General features: G+C 35.6%; 2 protein-coding genes across 2 annotated transcripts; one reads left to right on the top strand and one right to left on the bottom strand.

Moving 5' to 3' along the window:
• Positions 1-9,763: 9,763 nt before the first annotated feature.
• LOC122604948 (light-harvesting complex-like protein 3 isotype 1, chloroplastic) lies at positions 9,764-13,975 on the bottom strand. Its single transcript, XM_043777804.1, has 5 exons — positions 13,646-13,975; positions 13,345-13,482; positions 12,965-13,209; positions 11,643-11,740; positions 9,764-10,019 (listed from the first exon to the last, which is right to left on the bottom strand). Exons 1-5 carry the CDS (start codon positions 13,965-13,967, stop codon positions 9,764-9,766), a joined length of 1,059 nt encoding a protein of 352 aa, XP_043633739.1. The 5' UTR covers positions 13,968-13,975.
• A 3,441-nt stretch (positions 13,976-17,416) lies between these two features.
• On the top strand, positions 17,417-19,441 carry LOC122604947 (uncharacterized protein At1g28695-like). The gene is made up of 3 exons (XM_043777803.1): positions 17,417-17,676; positions 18,447-18,836; positions 18,929-19,441. Exons 1-3 carry the CDS (start codon positions 17,437-17,439, stop codon positions 19,439-19,441), a joined length of 1,143 nt encoding a protein of 380 aa, XP_043633738.1. The 5' UTR covers positions 17,417-17,436.
• The last annotated feature ends 1,594 nt before the right edge of the window (positions 19,442-21,035 follow it).

Raw genomic sequence — 21,035 nt, 5'->3', positions numbered from 1 at the left:
AATATTTATTGAATTGATATATGTAGTCATTAAAAGTCACCAAGAAAGTTTAAGAAACCTACAGTCGCTAAATAGACTCCCTAACCAGAGCACCACAGGCATGAATATTATTGTGGACATGTTCAAAAGTACCTTTAGAGAAGGACCCACCTTTAGCTAGAAGTTCGAAGATTGGATAATATTACCATTTTGGTACTTCTGATCAAAAACATCAATTGAGCTTGTGTGATGTGACATTAAGTTATTGATAATAATGGTAATATGACGAGTGTGAAGAAGAAAGGAAAATAAGTTGGTGAAACTGGAGGCTAAGTTAATTATATTGTGTGTGTGTGCTGAATTGGTGTATGTTGAAAAACTTTGTATCACATCGTTGTAAGTTTGACTCTTTACCAAGTAAGCATAGTGTTCGGAAAACTACCAGTAAATACCTAATGAGCATAGTGATGGAACTAGCAAAGACACCTATGAACACAGCGTTTGGATTGAAAAAATAAATAAATCACAGAATTAGCCATATTTAATCAGCTTTTCTTCATTTCTATATGGTAGATAACATATCGGGACCTCCAAGAGTAACCATATTAATGGATGATTGAAATTTGTCACTTAGGAAAGTAAACAGAAGTAAGATGATCAATGTTGTAGTTTGCATAGTTTTATGGTACCTTAATTAATGCTGTTTTTATATAGAAGTAACTAATATTATGTCCGTTTAGGTATGCACCTATTATGTGGTTAGGCGACTAAATATTAAAAAGTCACACTAACTGTAGCTCATTCATGTTTAGGAGAAATTTTAAGAATCAAATATCAGGGTCCATGGATATCCGTTATGTTGGATCGATCACAACAACGAAATCAAGACACCAATTACGAATAATAAAGTAAATAGGAAAGGCAAATACAATTGGCTCATTGAGACAATCCAACCCACTAAAACTCACTAATTACAATCAGATTACATAGTAGACGCTCCCTCACTACTCTTGAATATCATCACAACACTCTCAACGGAATAGATACAAACGTGTAGGCAGTCAGTGACACTACTTGCACTACACATTTATTTTTGTTGAAATATATTCATCGGGGTAACCTTTTACCAAAATAAAAAAAATAAAATAGATACAATAATGATGGCACCCTCGTCATTGTTGTATCTGCGAAGACACACAGATGGAGGGAGACTCACAAAATGACTCTCCGTAATCTTCTACTTTTCTAGTTTTCTCTCAACCTCTTCACTATAATTCTAGTATACAACTTCTTTCTATAGGATCAAAACTCGAAACTTTTTCATCAAGTTAACGTTTTCACCAGCATAACTTGCCCTCCAAATTCTTGATACTCTGGAAACATACCAAATTACTTGCAACAGTTTTAGGAAATATGAATCAATAGCATCATGTTTTTCTATCCTGCACATCTTATTTTGTGGTATTGTAGCTTCTATTTGGATATTGACGGTAAATTCTCTCACTTTTCAGATGGAGCGACGATGTCCCAAAATGAAACGTTAGTAGCAAGATTTTGTGAAGAAGCATTTCAGAATCTGCATTATGTCGGTCAGTTCAGTGAATATAATGGTCAGTCAACAGGCAGTTGTGGAATGCCAATTGATTGTGAGAAGAAGAAAGTCAAGGTAAGTTGTTTTGTTTTATCAAAATATATTATTCTATACATTGTTTGCTTGTTGGTGGTTCTATGATACATGCCCGATATGTAAAAATTATCATTTTCTTCTCTGCTGCGAAGTAGACTAAAATTAGGCTAGTACATGAGACCCTATTACTTCCAAGACAGTAATCGATTACAGTAATTCGTAGGGCACTGTTTATTTCATTCTGTGTTCCTAATTAACATTGATGTGAATGTTCATAACCATACCTTATGTTTCTGTCTTTGAATATGTAACAGGGCCATCCTTACTCCTAAACATTTCGGCTTTGCAAGATGTGTATAGCAAGTCCTTGGATTCCATCTATCTACTAGCCATACTGAGTCTAGTAAAAGGGTTGCTAGCATTTGGCAGAGTAAGTACACAGCCTCTATATCTTGGACCGAAGAAAGCCCTCTTTTTTTCTGTTAATTGAAAATTGAGTAACCGGCAGTCCAACATGGCTCACAATAAGATGACTATAAACCAAACAAATATATTCGTGATCTCTTAATTTGGGTATATTTGAAAACACAGGTACATACATTTTACATGTATATCATAGAAAAAGAGTAAGAACTAAGAAGTATGCAAAATCTCTTCAAAGCATATAGATTCTTTATGCGGCCTTTTTTACTAGCTTACATTTCCTCTAAAGGCAAGGAGAGTAGTTATTGATATGATCCCACATCGGCCAAGTATGGGATTGGTTGGTGGTTTATAAGCCTAGGTGTTCGATACTAATTTATCAATCCATGGAAGTGTCGATGTATAAGTTAAGGCGTCTAAAGTGTCAAGAATAAAGTCTACAACAGAATGGAAGTTATTTTCGGTTAGACAGTTCGTTAGTGAAGGGACATGTCGTTTAGGAAATACATGTGTCTATTAGAAAGTTATACCCTTAGTGAAAGGGTGTGTTGTTTCGTATGTGTCTATTGGGTAATTATAAATACCCATGTAAAGTCCATTTGTAAAAACGTGAAGAACAAGAATGCGTCGTGCGTTGAAGTGTTGTGAAATAAGAAGATAAGTTTAGTGTGTGTATTGTTTTGTGTTCGTGAGTGAGAGGGACGAGGGCCAACAGTGGCATCAGAGCCAAGGTCGTTCGGATCGCTTAAAGAAGAGACACAGAGAAGAAATGATTCAAGAGGAATCATTTTAGAGTAGACGGACAGAGAAGAAAATTGATTCAGGGGAATCAATAACCGATCAAGTGAAAATCGATTCAGAAAGCAAATAGAGAAAGAAAGAATTGACTGAGTAAAGATTGAATTAAAGAGAAAAGAAAGAGAAACATATCGGTTGTGCGAGGGAGTAACCGCCGCCCGTGTTGCCGGAAAAGAAAAGGAACCGCCACTGCCGTGCCGGAAAAGAGAAATAACATAGTAACCATCATCATCAGAGAAGAGAAAGGAAAGGAGAAAACTACCACCGTTGTATAAGTGTACCGTACCCACCACCCCATCGTTTGTTCAGAAGAAGAAAAAAAAAGGACCCTAATTGCGTGAAGAAGAAAGAAGGAACAGGAACAAGCGTGATTATTTTGGGAAAAGAAAAAAAGGAACGGGCAGTCTATTGGAATTAAAAGGGGTGTGACATATTTTCGAAGCCCACAAAGATTAAAAAGCCCAAATAACAGGTTCTATCATTCTTCTAAATACTAGTACTTTTTACTGTTAGAATAATAATACAAAAAGAAAAGTTTAAAATTTGAAGAATTATTGTGGTTAGACGAAAGTTAAGTTCAACGATTGTTAGAATTATTTTGGTTTTAGAAGAAAATCAAATTAAAAGGATATGTCGGGAGATAAAACGAAAACAACAATCTGTGTTGCCATACCGTTGTCATCCTATCAATGTCCAAATCTAAACAATACGAACTATATGTTATGGGCAATACGAATTAAGAAGATACTTGTGGCAAATGGAATATGGGATTTAGTAGAAGGAACAGGCACACCAAAAGAGATCGATATAAAAAAGGATAGTTCTGCATCTGCATATCTATTCCAAGGATTGCCAGAAGATTTGCAAATGCAAGTGCGGGATGTGAAACAGCGAAACAAATTGGGACTCATTAAAGACCAGATTTGTTGGGACAGAAGATGTCAACAAGCGCACAACAAGCGCACTCGCAACAATTGAAGTCAGATTTGAGAGATTCGTTATGAAAGAAGATGAATCAATAATTCATTTGCCGAAAGATGATGGCATCATTACAAAGGCTGCTACATGTGGATGACATTGATGAACAAACGAAAGTGCGAAAATTACTCAACGCAGTACCAGAAGTTTATACCAATAGTAGCAACCATTGAAATGGTTGTTGATTTTAAGGAAGCGAATTGGAGGAGGTTATTGGGAAACTTAAGACTTACGAAGAAAGGCTCAAGTTTAGAAAAGAGAGTGGAGAAGATAATAGTGAGAAGTTGTTGTTCACACGCCGAGGGAATGGCAAAAATATGAACGCAACTATGGGAATAATAGACGAGGAGGTGGTAATCAAACAAGAGGAAGAGGCCAAGGAAGATTCATGAGAGATAATAGAAATGAAGATAGTTTCAATCGATGGAAGAAAAGCCCTGGAGATCAAAACTATCCAGTAGACAACTTAAGGACATACAATGTTATAATTGTCAAGATTTTGGACACTTTGCTGCAAATTGTCCAAAACCAAACCATAGAGAAGAAAAAGCAAACCTTGTGTTCGAAGATGACGAACAGCGCTATTGATGGTTACTACTAAGGATGAAGAGGATACAACATCCTTAAAAGAAAAGAAGAAAAGAAATGGAAGTTCGAGATAGAAACTGACTTGAGAAGTAAACTAGAGTTTTGGAAGTTCGAAATGCTTCAAGACTTTGAGATGGAGAAACAAGAATTAAGAAGAAAATGAAAGATAAGGAGATAACATTTGAGAAACAAATGCAAAAGGAGTTAGAGAACCTGAAGAAGTTGAGAGATTGCACGAGCAAAGAGATCAAAGAGTTAAAGTCAGAAAGAGAACGTTTGAGAAAGAAAACTATGAAGTTGTTTTAAGAAAGAAACATCGAGAAGAAGAACCAAGAGATGACAATGGCGAATGCAAGAAGCATCGAGAGACGCTATCAAAATTCATAAGGAAAGCAAGATTGAGAAAGACAACAAGTTAAGAAACAAGAAAGTTGAATACGAAGATCGTGATACAAGAAACACATTGTTGAGGATTCAAGATCATGACATGATACGAATAAAGAAAGAGAGTGACAAAGTTGACAAAGATGATCTAGTCGAGATTGAAGATAAGGAAGAAAGTAGTCAAATCAAGAAAAAGGTCGAGACATACTTCGTGTTAATAAATCAAGACAAAGAAAATGGAAACAACCCAAAATTCAAAGATAAAGATAATGGAGCTTGAAGATATCAAAGACATGGATTAATAAATTAGGGAGGAGTGTTGGATACTAATTTATCGATCCATGGAAGTGTCGATGTATAAGTTAAGGGTCTAAAGTGTCAAGAATAAAGTCTACAACCGAATGGAAGTTATTTCGGTTAGACAGTTAGTTAGTGAAGGGACATGTCGTTTAGGAAATAGATGTGTCTATTAGAAAGTTATACCCTTAGTGAAAGGGTGTGTTGTTTCGTATGTGCCTATTGGGTAATTATAATAACCATGTAAAGTCCATTTGTAAAAACGTGAAGAACAAGAAGAACGCGTCGTGCGTTGAAGTGTTGTGAAATAGGAAGATAAGTTTAGTGTGTGTATTGTTTTGTGTTCGTGAGTGAGAGGGACGAGGGACCAACACTAGGTTTCCCTCCTCCTTTGAGCTAGCTTTGGGAGTGAATTCTACACTTAGCTTATGGCATGATGCGAGCCTATTATGGGATGGGTTCGTATCAATTGGTATCAGAGCCAGCCCTACCTTTCGAGGTTCTAACACTCGGAGTGGTGGCTTGGACCCAAGGAGAAGGGTGCCAACCGTGACCAACATAGCCGTGACCAACGAGGACGTTGGCTCCTCAAAGGGTGGGGTATTGATATGATCCCACATTGGCCAAGTATGTGATTGGTTGGTGGTTTATAAGTCTAGGTGTTCCTCCTCCTTTGAGCTAGCTTTTGGGAGTGAATTCTACACTTAGCTTATGGCATGATGCGAGCCTATTATGGAGTGGGTTCGTATCATTTCCCTGCAATAGAAGTGTCAAAACAGCCAGTTATTCCTTGCAATGTTCGATTGTATTATAGGTTATTTTCTCTTATTTTAGTTTTGTGACCATCATGTAGAACTCAAACCACATAGAAGTTTTCTTTCGTTTTAGAATAAAGATCGAAGTCGGTGTCTCACTTGATTGTTTAAAATGATAAAAATATGTGTTTGGATTGATAAATTTGAAGAACTGAACTCGTCGACACGATCTTAAACAACTATGTCCAGTTCAAAAGTTAGATCTTTGTTGGTTGGAATTTGGTTCTTTTGAAACTTGTGATGACAGCATTTTAGGTGTTCATTTACAATGATCTAAGCTATGTAGCAATCAAGTTATTGAAATACATGATTTAGTTAAATTATGGCTTAACGATTTTGGATTATAGGTAGAAAATCTTTTTTCCCTTGAAAAAAAACGTACAACTAAACAAATATTAGCTAGGGCTGTAAACGAGCCGAGTCAAGCCCGAGCTCGATCGAGCTCGAGATCGTTTAAGGAGCTCGGGCTCGTTCGAGCCATAGTTTATGAACTCGAGCTCGGCTCGTGATTTGTTAAGAAAGCTCAAGCTCGGCTCGTTTGTCAAAAAAAACTAAATTAGTCTGAGTTTGGCTAGAAATTGAGCTAGGTAAGTGATCAAAACTAAGCTCGATTCAGAGGTTCGTGAAAAAAACTCGTTTATGCTCGGCTCGATTAGTATGTGAAAGCGTTTAGGCTCGCGAGCTTAATCGAGTTATGAATTCAAAGCTCGAGCTCGTTTAGTAAACGAGTCAACAGTTAAGCTTGAATTGGGCTCGAGCTCATTTAAGCTTGGCTCGAACGAGCTTTTTACGAATCGAATTCGAGGATTTCACGAGCTGGCTTGACTCGTTTACACCCCTAATATTAGCTCATTGTAAAGTGCTGGCCGGTTGGAAAAGTTTACACTAAAAAAATCTTTAAGCCAGAATTTTGCTAAACTTAATATCCATTCCACTTTCATGGTTCACTAACACTTAGAATCGTATGATGACATACATGGGATTAATAAGTACACGTTAACTGAGGTCAATTAATAAGTTTTGTTAGTTTAGTGAAGAGAGGGAAAAATATTGAAAAGAATATGAGGTTTTAAAGAGTTGACCTATCAACTAATAGTTTGTAGGTTCCACCCTCATGATAGACAAGCTATAATTATGTGTGTATGTTGTAACTTTGTATAGTTCTCCGTTAACTATTATCAAGATGACATAGCGGTTATACTTCATGAAGATAAACACGCTCATCTAATTTATCTAGTGTGTGTAATTCCGTTTCTATAAAAGCAATTCAGCATTACATATATGCATTTACTGAAGGTGGTGCAATTCTTGCGGATGATTTAAAAAGGAAAACTAATGAAGATAAAAAACATCAATAACAAAATGAGTACAATACCCGTGCGTAACCCTGTATTATCGTTAAAATAAATCTATATTTCACATTAGATAAAATATAAAACAATATATACCAAATCATCATAAAATTAACTCTATAACATATAAATATAATAAAAAATACTAGTCTCTAAATAACAAAAAAACATAAAATAAATGCTATAAAAACTTTAATAAGGACAATGAGATAACATAATATATGTAACTTCTTAATTATTACTGTTTTTATGAAAAACACAAAAATCAAAATAAATAAAAAACAAATATCTATACTATCTTATAATAATTATCGGTTTCTCTCTCATAAAAGTGTTAGATGCAAAATTACCACTTTACCCTTGATTAATAATTTACATCATCAATCCCTATTTTTTAAAATATCTCTACTATATGTTTACATCAATTACTTACAACCACCACCAACAATAGTTCGTCACCACCACGACCGCCGTCACCACACCAGTCGTCGTCATGACCAAACCGTTGCCGCATCGCGCGGTACAATGCTAGTGTATATATATATATATATGGATTCTAGTTCATATTCTTGTGATATGTGACAAGACAAAGACAACGCCGATCGTCTATATATCTTAGATCTTGTTGAATACTAATTTATCAATCCATGGAAGTGTCGATGTGTAAGTTAGGGGGTCTAAAGTGTCAAGAATAAAGTCTACAACCGAATGAAAGTATTTCGGTTAACTAGTTAGTTAATAAAAGGAAGTGTCCTTTAGGAAAAGTTGTCTATTAGAAAGTCATACCTATTAGTGAACGGACATGATGGTTCGTTGTGTCTGTTGGAAAACTATATGTGTAAACCTACGTTGTAAATAATAAGATAAGTTTAGTGTGTGTATTGTTTTGTGTTCGTGAGTGAGTGAGAGGGACGAGGGACCAACAGTGGCATCAAAGCCAAGGGTTGCCAAGGGTCGAACCAGAGAAAGAGAGAACAACGATTCAAGAAGGATCGCTTAAGAGAAGAGAGACAGAGAAGAAGGGCCGATTCAGGGAATCGTTCCAAGTAAGAAGAGACCAATTGATTTAGGGAATCAATCGAGAGAAAAGTGATCGAGAGAAACCGATCGAAAGAGAAGACAGAGACTAAGATCAAATTGATTCAGGGAATCAATAACAGAAAAGAATTCAGAAAGAAAGAAGAGAGAAACATATCGGTGTTGCTGAAGAACAAGAAACCGCCGCCGTCGTTGTTGCCGGAGAAGAAAAGAAACCGTCGCCGCCGTGTGTCGGAAAAAAGAAGGGTAACCGTCATATAAACGTTTAGCCACCACCGCTAGAGAAGAAAGGAGAGATAGATTACCAGAAAACATTGATTAACCACCACCACCATTTGATCCGAAGATCAGAAGAAAGAAGAAGGAGCGTTTGGGTTATTGCCCTAATTACGTGTAAGAAACAAGGGAAGAAGCAGCAAGCAGTTTTATTTGGGAAAGGAATAAAAGGAACGGTTCATATTGGACTAAAGGGGCGTGACTGTTGTCTACAAAAGGAGGCCCACGAAATTATAAGTGAAAGCCCAGGAATACATTAACAGGTTTTATTGTTACCTTTTCCAATACTTGTTAATTTTATTTCTAGTAGAAGAATCGATAAAGGAAAATATAGAATTTTCTTATTACAATTCGCGTGAGGAAAACGTTAGAATTGTTGAAGAATTATTGTGGTTAGACGAAAGTTAAGTTCAACGATTGTTAGAATAATTTTGGTTTTAGAAGAAAATCAAATCGAAAAAATATGGCGGGAGATTAAAATGGAAACAACAATCATGTTGTTGACAGTTATCATCCTATCAATGTCCAATTCTAAACAATACGAACTATACGTTATGGGCGGAAGAATGAAGAAGATATTAGTGGCAAATGGAGTATGGGGTTGTTAGAAGAAGCGAGTACATCAAAGGAGATTGATGTAAAGAAAGATAGTTCTGCATCCGCGTATCTATTTCAAGGATTGCCAGAAGATCTACAAATGCAAGTTGCGGGATGTGAAACAGCAAAACAAATTGGGATCATTAAAGGCAGATTTGTTGGGACAGAAGATGTTCAACAAGCGCACTCGCAACAATTGAAGTCAGAATTTGAGAGACTCGTTATGAAAGAAGATGAATCAAATCGGGATTCTTCTGTAATGGTTACTTGAAAAAATTTATTAATGTAAATCTAACAACTGCGTGATCTCACTTGGGATAGACCCTGATAAATCATTCCCTGAAAGATCCAAGATTGTGACTAGACCGGAATGCTGCTATATCCGTTCATCCTTCCTTCATACCAACCAAGCACGCCCTAAATTCTTCCCCGTCTAAGTCGACTTCCTGGCTTGGGTTCACTTTTCCTGTCATGACACTAAAATTGTTGAAGCAGTTTGGTATCTTTCCCGAAAGACTGTTGTCTGCAAGGTCTAGTATTTGAATAGAATCTAGTTTACAGATTTCATTGGGATTTCGCCGATAGTTTGTTGGAAAGAAGGTTGAGAAGCTTTAAAACCGTAGCTTCTCTGCCCGTTGATATTGGTATGCTTCCAGTGAGTTCATTTCAGCAAGGTCAATGATCTTTAAGCTCTTTGAATTCATTAGATCCAGGGGTAATTCTTGCGAGAGCTTGTTGTTGCGCATGTTTAATGATTCTAGAGAGGATAGATTAGCCAAAGATTTTGGGATTGCACCAGTGAGATTATTATTTTGGAGGTTCAAGTTATTTAAGAATTCCCAGGATGTCCAGCAATCAGGAACATACCTGAAAGATTAGTATTCCCCAGATTCATATATATAATCTGTTTCCGTTCTGCATCTGTTTTAGGACAAAAGAAATTGTCAGTTGACACATTGGATAATATTATCTGAGATATTCAGATACTTCAAACCCGAAAATGTTGTCCAGAACCAACTTGGAATGTTATCTGAAATTCCGCTACTGGCCAGATACAAGATAGATAGATTGGTCTGGTTTTGAAGCCAAGAAGGGAACGATGGACCTAAACTCCATGAATTTATGCTCAATATTTGGAGTTTGAAAGGTGGTTCCCAGTTCTTAGACGATAATCGAGTCTTAACAGGTTTGCATCTGCTCGCAAAATGATTAGATTCGTGAGATTACCAAAATGATCTTCGGTCACGATACCTGTTAACAAATTGTGCTCAATGTTTAGGCTCGTTAGATTTGTAAGTCGACCAACACTGTGAGGAAGAGTTCCATTGATTTCATTATACGAAAGATCCAAGTCCCCCAAGACGATAATTCTCCTAAAGAATCGGGAGTGGGCCAGATATTGAATTGAAAGGAGATGCATTGATAGCAAAGATGATAACCGTCCCATCGAGTCCGGGATGGGCCCGAATGTAATTATCCCGAGTTCTAGAGTTTGTAAGGATGATAAATTCCCCAAAGAATCTGGGATTAGCCCATATTAGAATTGCCATAAAGATCAATGTGAACCAAATTCTTCAGATTACCAAGTTGGATGGTAGATTACCAGAAAGCCCACTTGATATAACCTTAAAGACTCGAGTTTAGATGATTACATTCGAACAAATTTGGTAGGACGTCTAACAGACTTTTTCCATTAAATTGTTCCAGGAAAGATTGATTTCTTCCAAGCTACAGATGTTTACTGTAGACAAATTACGCCGAGTTTGAATACCTGTGAGTTGATTATTTGACAAATCAAGGGTGGTAAGGGAAATCATGTCCATAAGACCAGCAGGAACTGGACCATTGAATTCACAGAAGCAAGGTTTAAGGAAACAAGGCTCTGTAAGCTAGTAATCCAACCCGGTATTGAGTTAGTACTGAAATTATTATAGAAAGATCAAGAATCTCAAGTGAACTAAGATTAACCATAGTTAACTAGTTGTGATTGGAGGAAGTCCACAATACGCCAAATACAATTCGACAAGGGAAGAAGGGAGCAAGTTTGTGTCACCTGTACCCAATCAAACACTTCACCGAGTTGAGCCCCGCTCATGTCAAGGTGGCGCAACAAAGAAAGACCGACAGCCACTGCAAACTCTTCACCTGTTGCACATATTGATCAGCACTATAACGATTCCCGACGCTGAGAACCTGTAATGCGGAAAGATTCCCTAGTTGACTTGGTATTTCCCCTGAGAATCTTGACTCGGAAAGATTCAGATATTTCAAGTCTGGAGTGACCCAATGTACGTAGAATCGGGTTGCCTCCAAAGTCATTGCAGCTCAAGTCTAAGTACTCGAGTGAAGTTAAATTACGCAAAGAAGGGTTGATTTTCCCTCCAAATCTTTGTATAGATGCTTCTTGGATTCTAAGTCGGCTGGGTCATCTGGCCCGCGAAGGCTAATCTTGCTGACATGACGGTTTGATTGTTGCAGGTGATCCCGTACCATTTGCAGCAATCTTCGTTGCTACTGTTCCATGATACGAGCCGGTTTGCACCATCAACGAGGCTATTCTTGAACTCCAAAAGCACATTTTCTCTTACCTGTTACATTGAATATTGCTGCTGTTTTCAACAGACAAAGAACAATGAAACAATGTAAAGATTGCGAGAACCCAAAGGTATGAGCAACAAGATGTGTGGGAACTCATGTTTGATAATCAAGAATGTGTACTCTGATATAAAAAAAAAGGATCTTTCTTATTGTAGATTTCTAGGACTCAGACTGGCACACCAGCTTTGATTATAGTAGAAAAGTCAACAATGTCAAAGGTCAACAAAGCGAGGGAACCAAGTTGCCCTGCCTTCTCATTTCTGTGCATAGTGCGCTAAGCTGACATGGAATTTCTCAAGGATATATACTACTCTTTTTAGGTTTTAGTGATTTTGCCTTTTTTGTACCAAAAATAATTGGGAAATTACACAAGTTGCCTTGCCTTCCCATTCTGTCTGTGCACGTATATTAAACCAACAGCTTGTTTTTTTTTAAAAATAAATTAATCTTGTCTGTTTCTTTTATCGTAGTAAAACCAGGAAGTGGAGAAAATGTATACCTTTGGCTGGGTGGTTTCCTGACTTGATGATTTTGTTTGGACCTGACCTATAACAGATTTTCATATCCATATTCATATTCTATATTTGTCTGTTTTTGGTATGTTAGTCATGTTGCCCCATACCTGGTCCCAAAAATAGGTATAAACTATAAAGCTATTGTCAGCCTACCATACAACGCGTTAATAATTGTATTACTATTTTGAATAATTGCATTAATATTTTGGAAAATTGCAAATATAAAGCAATTTATAATGTTTAGAGGGCAATGACGGATTTGGGCCTTGTGTTTAATCTTAGAGTAACAAGAAAGGTTTTACGGGTTTTTTCGGTTCCCGCCCGATCAGATGGGGTGCTCCTGATTCCCTCACTATGAGGTTCGAGTTTGAACCTCTAGCAAGTCTAGCATGGGAGAGGGGAGAAAATAAGAGACCGCCCTTTATTGGTTCTTAATCACTAGTTCACTACAGTAAGCACAATATATAGGAAGGTGAAAAGGAGGAGAGTTAAAAACTCCAGATAGGCATTATATGTATGTATCCCATTCATATTCATAACAATATCCGAAGATTTGGCATCTACCAATCAAGCAAGATTTAGAAGCACAAATGTTTTCATGGTACGTTCGTATAATGGTCCAGATAGCGAACTGAGTGCATACAAGCAATACAAGTTTAGGGTTGCACATAAGCAGTTTTATTGAGCGATGGTATATACATTAGTTTTGCTTTTTCCGGAGGCATTTTTCCATGATGCTTGCCACTGTTTATCATAAAATGTAGCTTCATCTGCTAAATTCTTGAGATCCTCTAGAGACTTGGTTTGCCTAAAAAAGACTACACCAAGGACTGTCATGAACAAACCAATCTTGCATATGAAGCTACCACTTTGCCCCACTACGCCGAGCCCAGTCAAACCATCCACAACGTAGGCCATAAAGAACCCAATCATTGCCGCACGACCTACACCAGGTTAATAAGTCAAATACACTGATGAAACTAGAAACGGTGATTCTTCTGTATAGGTGTAAACAATGTGATACGTATACACTGGGTAGATGTAACGAATATGAAAAAAAATATATACTAAGCACTAACCATTGAGTAACTCAGCCTCGGGAAGGTGAGAATGTGTAATCCAAGCCCACCAAGGTATAATCGAACTTCTGAACAGAACAGGATCTTCATTTGTTGCTCCTTCTGGATACAATTCAAGAAACTTTCGCCTTCTTGCTTCTGCAAAACCAAAATGGTCCACATCATATAACTTTAGTGCTCCACAACAATGTTCATTTTCCATAAGTTAAAAAAATTGGTGTAATGTTCATTTTCCATAAGTTAAAAAAATTGGTGTCCTGTCATCAATGAAAAGCAAAGTACAATGGTTCAAGTTATTCACCAGCAACAATCAAAGCATCCCAATCCATTCTTCCAGATTTTACAAACAAGTTCAGATCCCAAGTCCCATGTTTCCATCGGTCATCAGTGAATTTGACCCCGGAAATTTCTGTTTCATCACCCGTCTCGACTCCAATATTGTCGTGGTTTTGTTCTTGAGGTTTGTTTAGACTGCTTTGCCCTTCAACATTCAGAGATACTATTGTAGAGGCCTGTTTGGTTCCTAAAGACCGCGTTGTTCCTAGCTGAGATGGTTCTTTGGTTGCTATGTGAGGAGAGCTGCAAGCTCTGTGCATTGCAGCATTGATGCTAATAGTAGTCATTTTTGTTGTAGCTTCTTTTTGAAACTTTTTATTTATTATTCTTAGAACAAGGTCATGTATGCTATTTGAATATGCTTAATAAAGAATCGGACACTATAAAGAAACATGTGTTGCAACCCATAACTTGGTATAAAAGGGGGAAAAAAAAGCTTATCCCTTGATATTATGGGAGGCTTTTGTCATGTACTTTTCAATTTGTCCACCTTTTGTGTTTATATATATTTAATTCAAGGGAAGTGATTAATCATTCAAACTAAATAGCCTAAAAATCCTCTTTAACTATTGGATGATACATATGGAAAAACCAGAGGACAAAATTAGGAAAGAGAATTAGTGGATACCACATGTCACTTTTGTAAAGTGTTGGGAGGATTTTTAGGCTATCTGGTTAGGAGGATTTATCATTTTCCTTAATTCAAATAGCAGGTTAACTATTGATTTTCCGATCTTGTATGCATAAAAAAATCGATAAGTTTCCATTATCTTCTATTTAGAGTTAATGATTTATGTGACTAATAGTAGATTTAAAGCTCTAAACATATGCCTAAAAGTATGATTCTGACATACGAACTTTACTTTTTTTTTTTTTTCCTTCCTATTAACATTAACAATTGATATGTCATTTTTTAGGCATATATTTACGCCTAACAAATTAGTCATTATTATTTCTATAAGAATGATTATGTTGAAACTCAAAAAAGTGTCGGGCATAATCATTCTTATAGAAATGATTATGGTGTTTTCCTATTAGCATTTTTTTTGACTAATCATGTTCTTTCATGACTTTAGTTGGGTTTTTAAAAATTTGAACTTTGTTTACTTTAAAATAATTGGGCCTTTGCAATTTGGACCCTTGATTTGGCCCACTACCTTTAATTAGTATTTACTTTTGCCTCCTATGGTTAATAAACATGTAATCTGGACACTCTGTTCATTTTTTTTATTTTTATTTTTTTTTCATGTAATCATCATCAAATTTTATATTCTGGGCGCTATATTTTTCTTTTCATTAAAAACCCAAAACTGGTTTTTGCAGCAAAACACATGCTACCAACTCTTGTTTATACAATGTGTTCTTCAAAGATTATATTTTAGCATTAATCTGAAGTAATGGAGATGAGTTTAACTACTAAAAAGCAAGCTGATAATTTAATGTAACCAAAATTTTAAAAAAATAGGTGGTCAATTTCTTTTGACAATAGACAATAAATAAGAAACCCAACCAAAAAAACATTGTTAGATCTGGAAAAAAAATTGTGTAACTCTCTGGTTTATGTATCAATTTGGTACCCAAAGCGCACACTACATACTCATATCCGGTGAAAACACTACATATTTTTTTTCCAACTTGTTTTTGACAAGAATTAAACCTGTAACATTGTAGTTTTCATCTTGTGGTTCCACGTGGTCACATGGTAACATTAGCCCTATAATTAATTGGTTTGTTAGACCTATGATAATATTATATGCTAAAATTAGTGCTTTTCACTTTTTTCTCAAAACAAAAGTTACCTTGTTTCATTTCATATTCTTTTCATGAAAATGAGAGTTTGAACCAGCATAATACTCGTATCAAATTTATTAGGGTAGAAGTTATGGTTATAAGTTTACCCAATATAACTTCAAAACTTTTTCCCCTAACTATGTTTTATTAATTGAGTTTTTTTTTAACAGCGAGTTAGTAGTTAGTAATTATTAGTTAGTATTCGAGACACTACAGTGACATCTAATTGGGTAGTATGCGATGCACGAACTACGTATGTCTGTGATGAAACCCAAGACTTTCGAAACCCTCTATAATAATTCACTCCTACAAATGTAGGAAGTGAGATTCAAACCCTGGTAGCTTTCCCCAAGGTCAAAGACCTTACCAATAGGCCACCAACCCATTGACGAGTTTTCTTATTTTGAGAACTATTTTTTTCTAAGAACCATGAGTACTATTTAATTATATATTTGTTCAAAAATTTTTTTTATTCATTCACATGTGAAATAATATAAAAATATGTTATAGAAGAAACTTTTTTAAGAAACCTTCTAAGTAGTTTTTTGTGAACTTGTGAATGAATTAGTTAACGTTTTTTTGTTTACATGTGACAAATAACTATATATAAGGTTTTGAAATTTTTTTTCTTCTGCAACATATATTTTTATAACGTTTCACATATGAATGAAAAAAAAATGTGATCCAATATGAAATTTAGGAGTTCTTACGGTTCTTATAAAAAATGAGTTCTCAAAATAAGGGTTCTTTGTAATCATTATCTAATTATCATTTATTTCATTTTTGTACAGACTTTCATATAAAAAGAATTGAGATTGTAGAATGACAACAATTTCCATCTCGTTAGCTTTTAAAACCAAGTTGGGCTCACGGTTCACCAGCAGATCTAGTCATCTAGCCATCTAGGTGATGCCTGACAAAGAGATGGACCACAAGACAAACCTTATAAGAAAGCCCATATGATCAAGTTAAGCTCAACTAATATCTGTTTTGGATCAAGTTTGGGATTTACGGATCAATGACTTACGGTATACTAGAGTAGAGGTGGCCCGAAAAAACCCCGGATTTTTTATACTCGGTCGAAAGATACTGAAAACCGAATCCGGTCAAAATCGGGTTTGAGCAAGCCGATTCTGGTTTTAAGAAAAACCAACAATTTGGAACAGGTTTGATTTTTGGTTGTTGTTTTGACCAAGCCGATTCGGGTTTTAAGAAAAACCAACAATTTGGAACAGGTTTGGTTTTCGGTTGTTGAGATTAGTTCTGGATCGGTTTTTGGGGAAAAAAAAAGCAACAGAAACCCGGAAAGAAACCAGCATACTTTTGATCAAAACGGTTTCAAACAGGGATGACCTTATGGTTCACATAGCCTTATCTCAAATCACACCAACGTTTTGTTAAGTATAAGGTTAGGCTTTTCCTCGGTGTTGTAAGTTGTAATGTAACAATCTTAATTATTTAAGGCACAGGGTAACACGACCAGAAAAATAGTAATCCGACCAGGGCATTAGCGACGACGTCGCTGCTAATGCTTAGTAAATGGTCTCGTCAACGGTCAAAAGTCTTTGCCACGCGCCAGATGGGGCCCCGCAGCATTAGCGGCGACGTCGCCGCAAATGCTGCCTGGTCGGGTTACCACTTTTGCCCTGATCGTGTTGCGCGCCTCGTTATTTAATTAATTGTAATAGTGGTTAAGTATAAATGAATAATTTAACACACAAGTCGCTTGTTCATCGATCTCCATCACATGCCACTAATTAAAGTTGGTTATGTTAGTTGTGTTTTTGAATGGCTTGTATCATATATATTCCCTCTTTCAATTTGTTTACTTTCTTTATCGATCAAATTTCTTCAAGTTGTGTTTTTTCCCCATCAACATGATACTCTATCCATCTAAGATCACATTGCAATCCATACCTCCAGCCGGGAGCCCGGGAACGTCAAAAGAATAAAACCGGCAAAGCCATGAAGAAAGCCATAGAAGAAGAGATATCAGGAGATCAATACCCCAAGGCTCGAATTCTTCTTGGGCTGTGGATATTTTCGGTTGCATCTCTTGTTCTTATCTATCTTGGATCCAATAAGGATGGCTCGGTGTCCATATCCAACATCACCCACAAGTTTTATCGTTCCAAACCATTACTACCTCTACCTGATGCAGAATCACCATCCCCATCCCAATCGCCACCAGAATCACCTTCACCTGCAGAATCACCATCACCACCACCTCCACCCGAATCACCTTCAGGATCACCACCACCAGAAATACCGTCACAATCACCACCACCTCAACCAGAATCACCACCACAATCACCATCCCCGTCCCCATCCCCATCACCATCAACCGCGGTGAGCTTCTTCTTGATGTATAATCCCACGGCATTTTTACATGATAATCAAGCCATTTTTACATGATAATCAATTTTGTCAGCCATCAAAGATATAAATAGCTTGGTAGTTTTGTCTCCTAATCGCCTATATGTTTCATGACATTGGTTCAAATTGTTTTTATGCACATCTATATCTTCTTGTACGTCTAGATTCACTTATACAAATTAAAAACGTATTAATTATTCAAAGTCATGTAGATATAGCGACACCAACAAGAAACTAGCAAGACTCCGTTATCCACTGCTAATAGGATTTGAACCTATACTAAAGGTTTAGAAGACCTCTGTTCCTATCCATTAGACAACGGACGCTTTTCATTGCGATTTCTGGGGTTTCTTTTTTTTTTTTATGATCTTTTATTTTATTTCAAATTGAAAAAAAATGGTGTCTCTCTGATCAAAAGTTATATTATATAAGTCAAAGCCTTAAGCTAAGCAGTATACTCGAATCCTTCATCATCTATATAGAATATATTTTTAATAACAATGACGCAATCATAAATTAATTAAGGTAGTTTATATTACATGCTTCAAATTAATATAAGTTTAACGAGTATGTGTTCATGGCAACATTTTAATTTGCAGCCCAAAAAAAATGATGAAGAGACTTATCATGATGAGTTAGAAGAGGCATTGGCAGGAGCTTCGACTGAAAACAAAACCGTGATCCTTGCCGTTGCTAATAAAGCCTACACCGAAGGGGATAAGCCCATGCTCGATATATTCCTAGACGCGTTTTGGCTAGGGGAAGATACTCGCCAAATTAAGAAACACCTTTTGATTGTGGCGGTTGATCAAACGGCGTACGATAGGTGCAACTTTCTAGGACTACATTGCTATAAGCTACAAACAGAAGGTGTGGAATTCGACGGCGGGGAGAAGCTTTTCATGTCTGAGGATTTCTTAAAGATGATGTGGCGAAGAACACTCTTTCTTGGAGATGTTCTCAAGCATGGATACAACTTTATCTTCACGGTATCATATACATGCACTCGATCTCTACTTTTAGATTATCAGGAAATTAACTAGACATTTAATTCAGCTAGTGTGTTCTTAAAATTTTGTAGGATATGGATATACTGTGGCTAAGAAATCCATTTAAAATGCTCCATAACGACGAAAGCTTGGACCTTCAAATCAGTGTCGATAGGTTTAATGGCGATCAGTGGTCAGATGAAAACCCAATCAACACGGGCTTCTACATGATCAGGTCAAACAACAAAACCATCGCATTGTATGACCAATGGTACGGAGAGAAAGACCATTCGGTCGGGAAGAAAGAACAAGACGTCCTATACGATATTATGCGAAAAGGGGAGTTTAAAAGATTAGGAATGCGAGTTAAGTTTTTAGACACGATTTATTTTAGTGGATTTTGTGAAAATAGTAGAGATGTTAATGAGGTTTCAACTGTTCATGCTAATTGTTGCCGAAGTATTCACGCTAAAGAAACCGATCTCATCAAAGTTCTTCATGATTGGAAGAAGTTTAAGGCCAATTCCTCCACGAACGGTATTTCGACGGATGATCAGTTTCGGTGGTCGGATCATACAGCCTGTCAGAATTCATGGAACCGATGACTCGATCGATTAGGGGAGTCTCTAGCTAGCTTTTGTCAACGAAATTGTAACATGGGCCTTTTGTTGTGTATAGTCTAGTGTATCAAAGTTACAGGTTTTTTTTTTTTTAAAAAAAAAATGTATATAGCTAGTGTATATACAAATATATGATCGAGGCCTTGACAATGAGCGTGGAGTTTTCAATGTTCGTTTTTTAGTTTCCGAACATATACTAACCTGATTGATTAAACAACTTGGCAAGACGATTACATGTATCTTTTTTTAAATGTTTGTATTACGTGATATTTCATGACCGACAATCTTTATATATATATATAATATAAAGAAGAATTGTTTTTTAGATGTATTTTAAAAAATATTATTATGTATTAAACAAAATTTTTAAAAAAGCTTTTATTTCATTTATGATATCATATTTTTAAAAAAAAGAGTTTTCTCTCATTTTTGTATAGCATTAGGCTTTCAACGCACATAATGCTTATTTAAATTTTTAATCTTTTATTTGAAACAAAGAAATTTTAAAATTCTTTTATATAATATTATGAAATGCCTTTTTATTAATGTAATAGGTATATTTATTTATTGTTTTACCCAATTCACTATTTTCATATCAAGTTATAATTTATCAATAATAAAAATTACATATATTCTTTTACATTTGTTTTTTACAAATTTAATTAAAGATTTGGGTTAAACCCGGGTTGATTAACTAGTTTACTATATTTGTGAAATTTTGTATTCGTCTTATATATACTTGTGAGTTTTGTAATATGCTGAATTCCTATCCGATATGATGGCCTCTTGGTTGTTAAAGTTAGCATTGCTTTTGATATTGTAATGTATAATGTTTTGGTGCAAATAAAAAAAAATATAAAAATAAAACAAAATACTATAATCATTTTTCCTAAATTGAAAACCGTTGTATATATATGTTATAAAAATATTCATGCATTAGTTTATGAATTTTGAGCATCAGTTATGATATGATTCCATAGTTAAAATTTTATCTTATATGTTTTATACTAATATTTATTTTATAATAACCAATCACGTATAATATTATAAAACAATAATAAAAAATATTGTATTTTAATAACTTTTCATAATTTAACTTTTACTACAAATAATGTTGTATTTGTCCAAACTTTTAGTTAAGGTGAACAAATTAAAAAATTTGCCACGCTTTTATGTGTGTAAAAAGATGAAGAACTAAAAGTGTATGAAATTTAATCTACACTTAAAAACTAAAAATATGAACAAATGCAATATTATTTGTAGTGTTCTTTTATTCTGGTATATGTGAAAATATTCCATTCAAACGAGACGTTAATCAAAGAGAACTAATATAGAAAGTCATCTAGGTGGTGTTTGATAAACTCTTAATTAAAAAGCCATGACTTAATTTTAGTTGTCTTAATCCATTAAGTCAATAAAATATGTTTGTTTTTGACTTAATAAACCAAAAAATAACTATATTGACTTAATCTATACAAACATTGTATATCCATTCAGTCACTTAAAACAAACAAGCCCCTAGTATTGTTAGTGGATAGTGAATTAATGTGACTGTAATACGGAGTAGTTAACAATCTCA

Source organism: Erigeron canadensis, chromosome 6 (assembly GCF_010389155.1).
Source record: "Erigeron canadensis isolate Cc75 chromosome 6, C_canadensis_v1, whole genome shotgun sequence".
Lineage (NCBI taxonomy): Eukaryota > Viridiplantae > Streptophyta > Magnoliopsida > Asterales > Asteraceae > Erigeron > Erigeron canadensis.
Note: the sequence above shows the minus strand (reverse complement) of the source record. Positions and strands in the feature narration are given on the sequence as shown.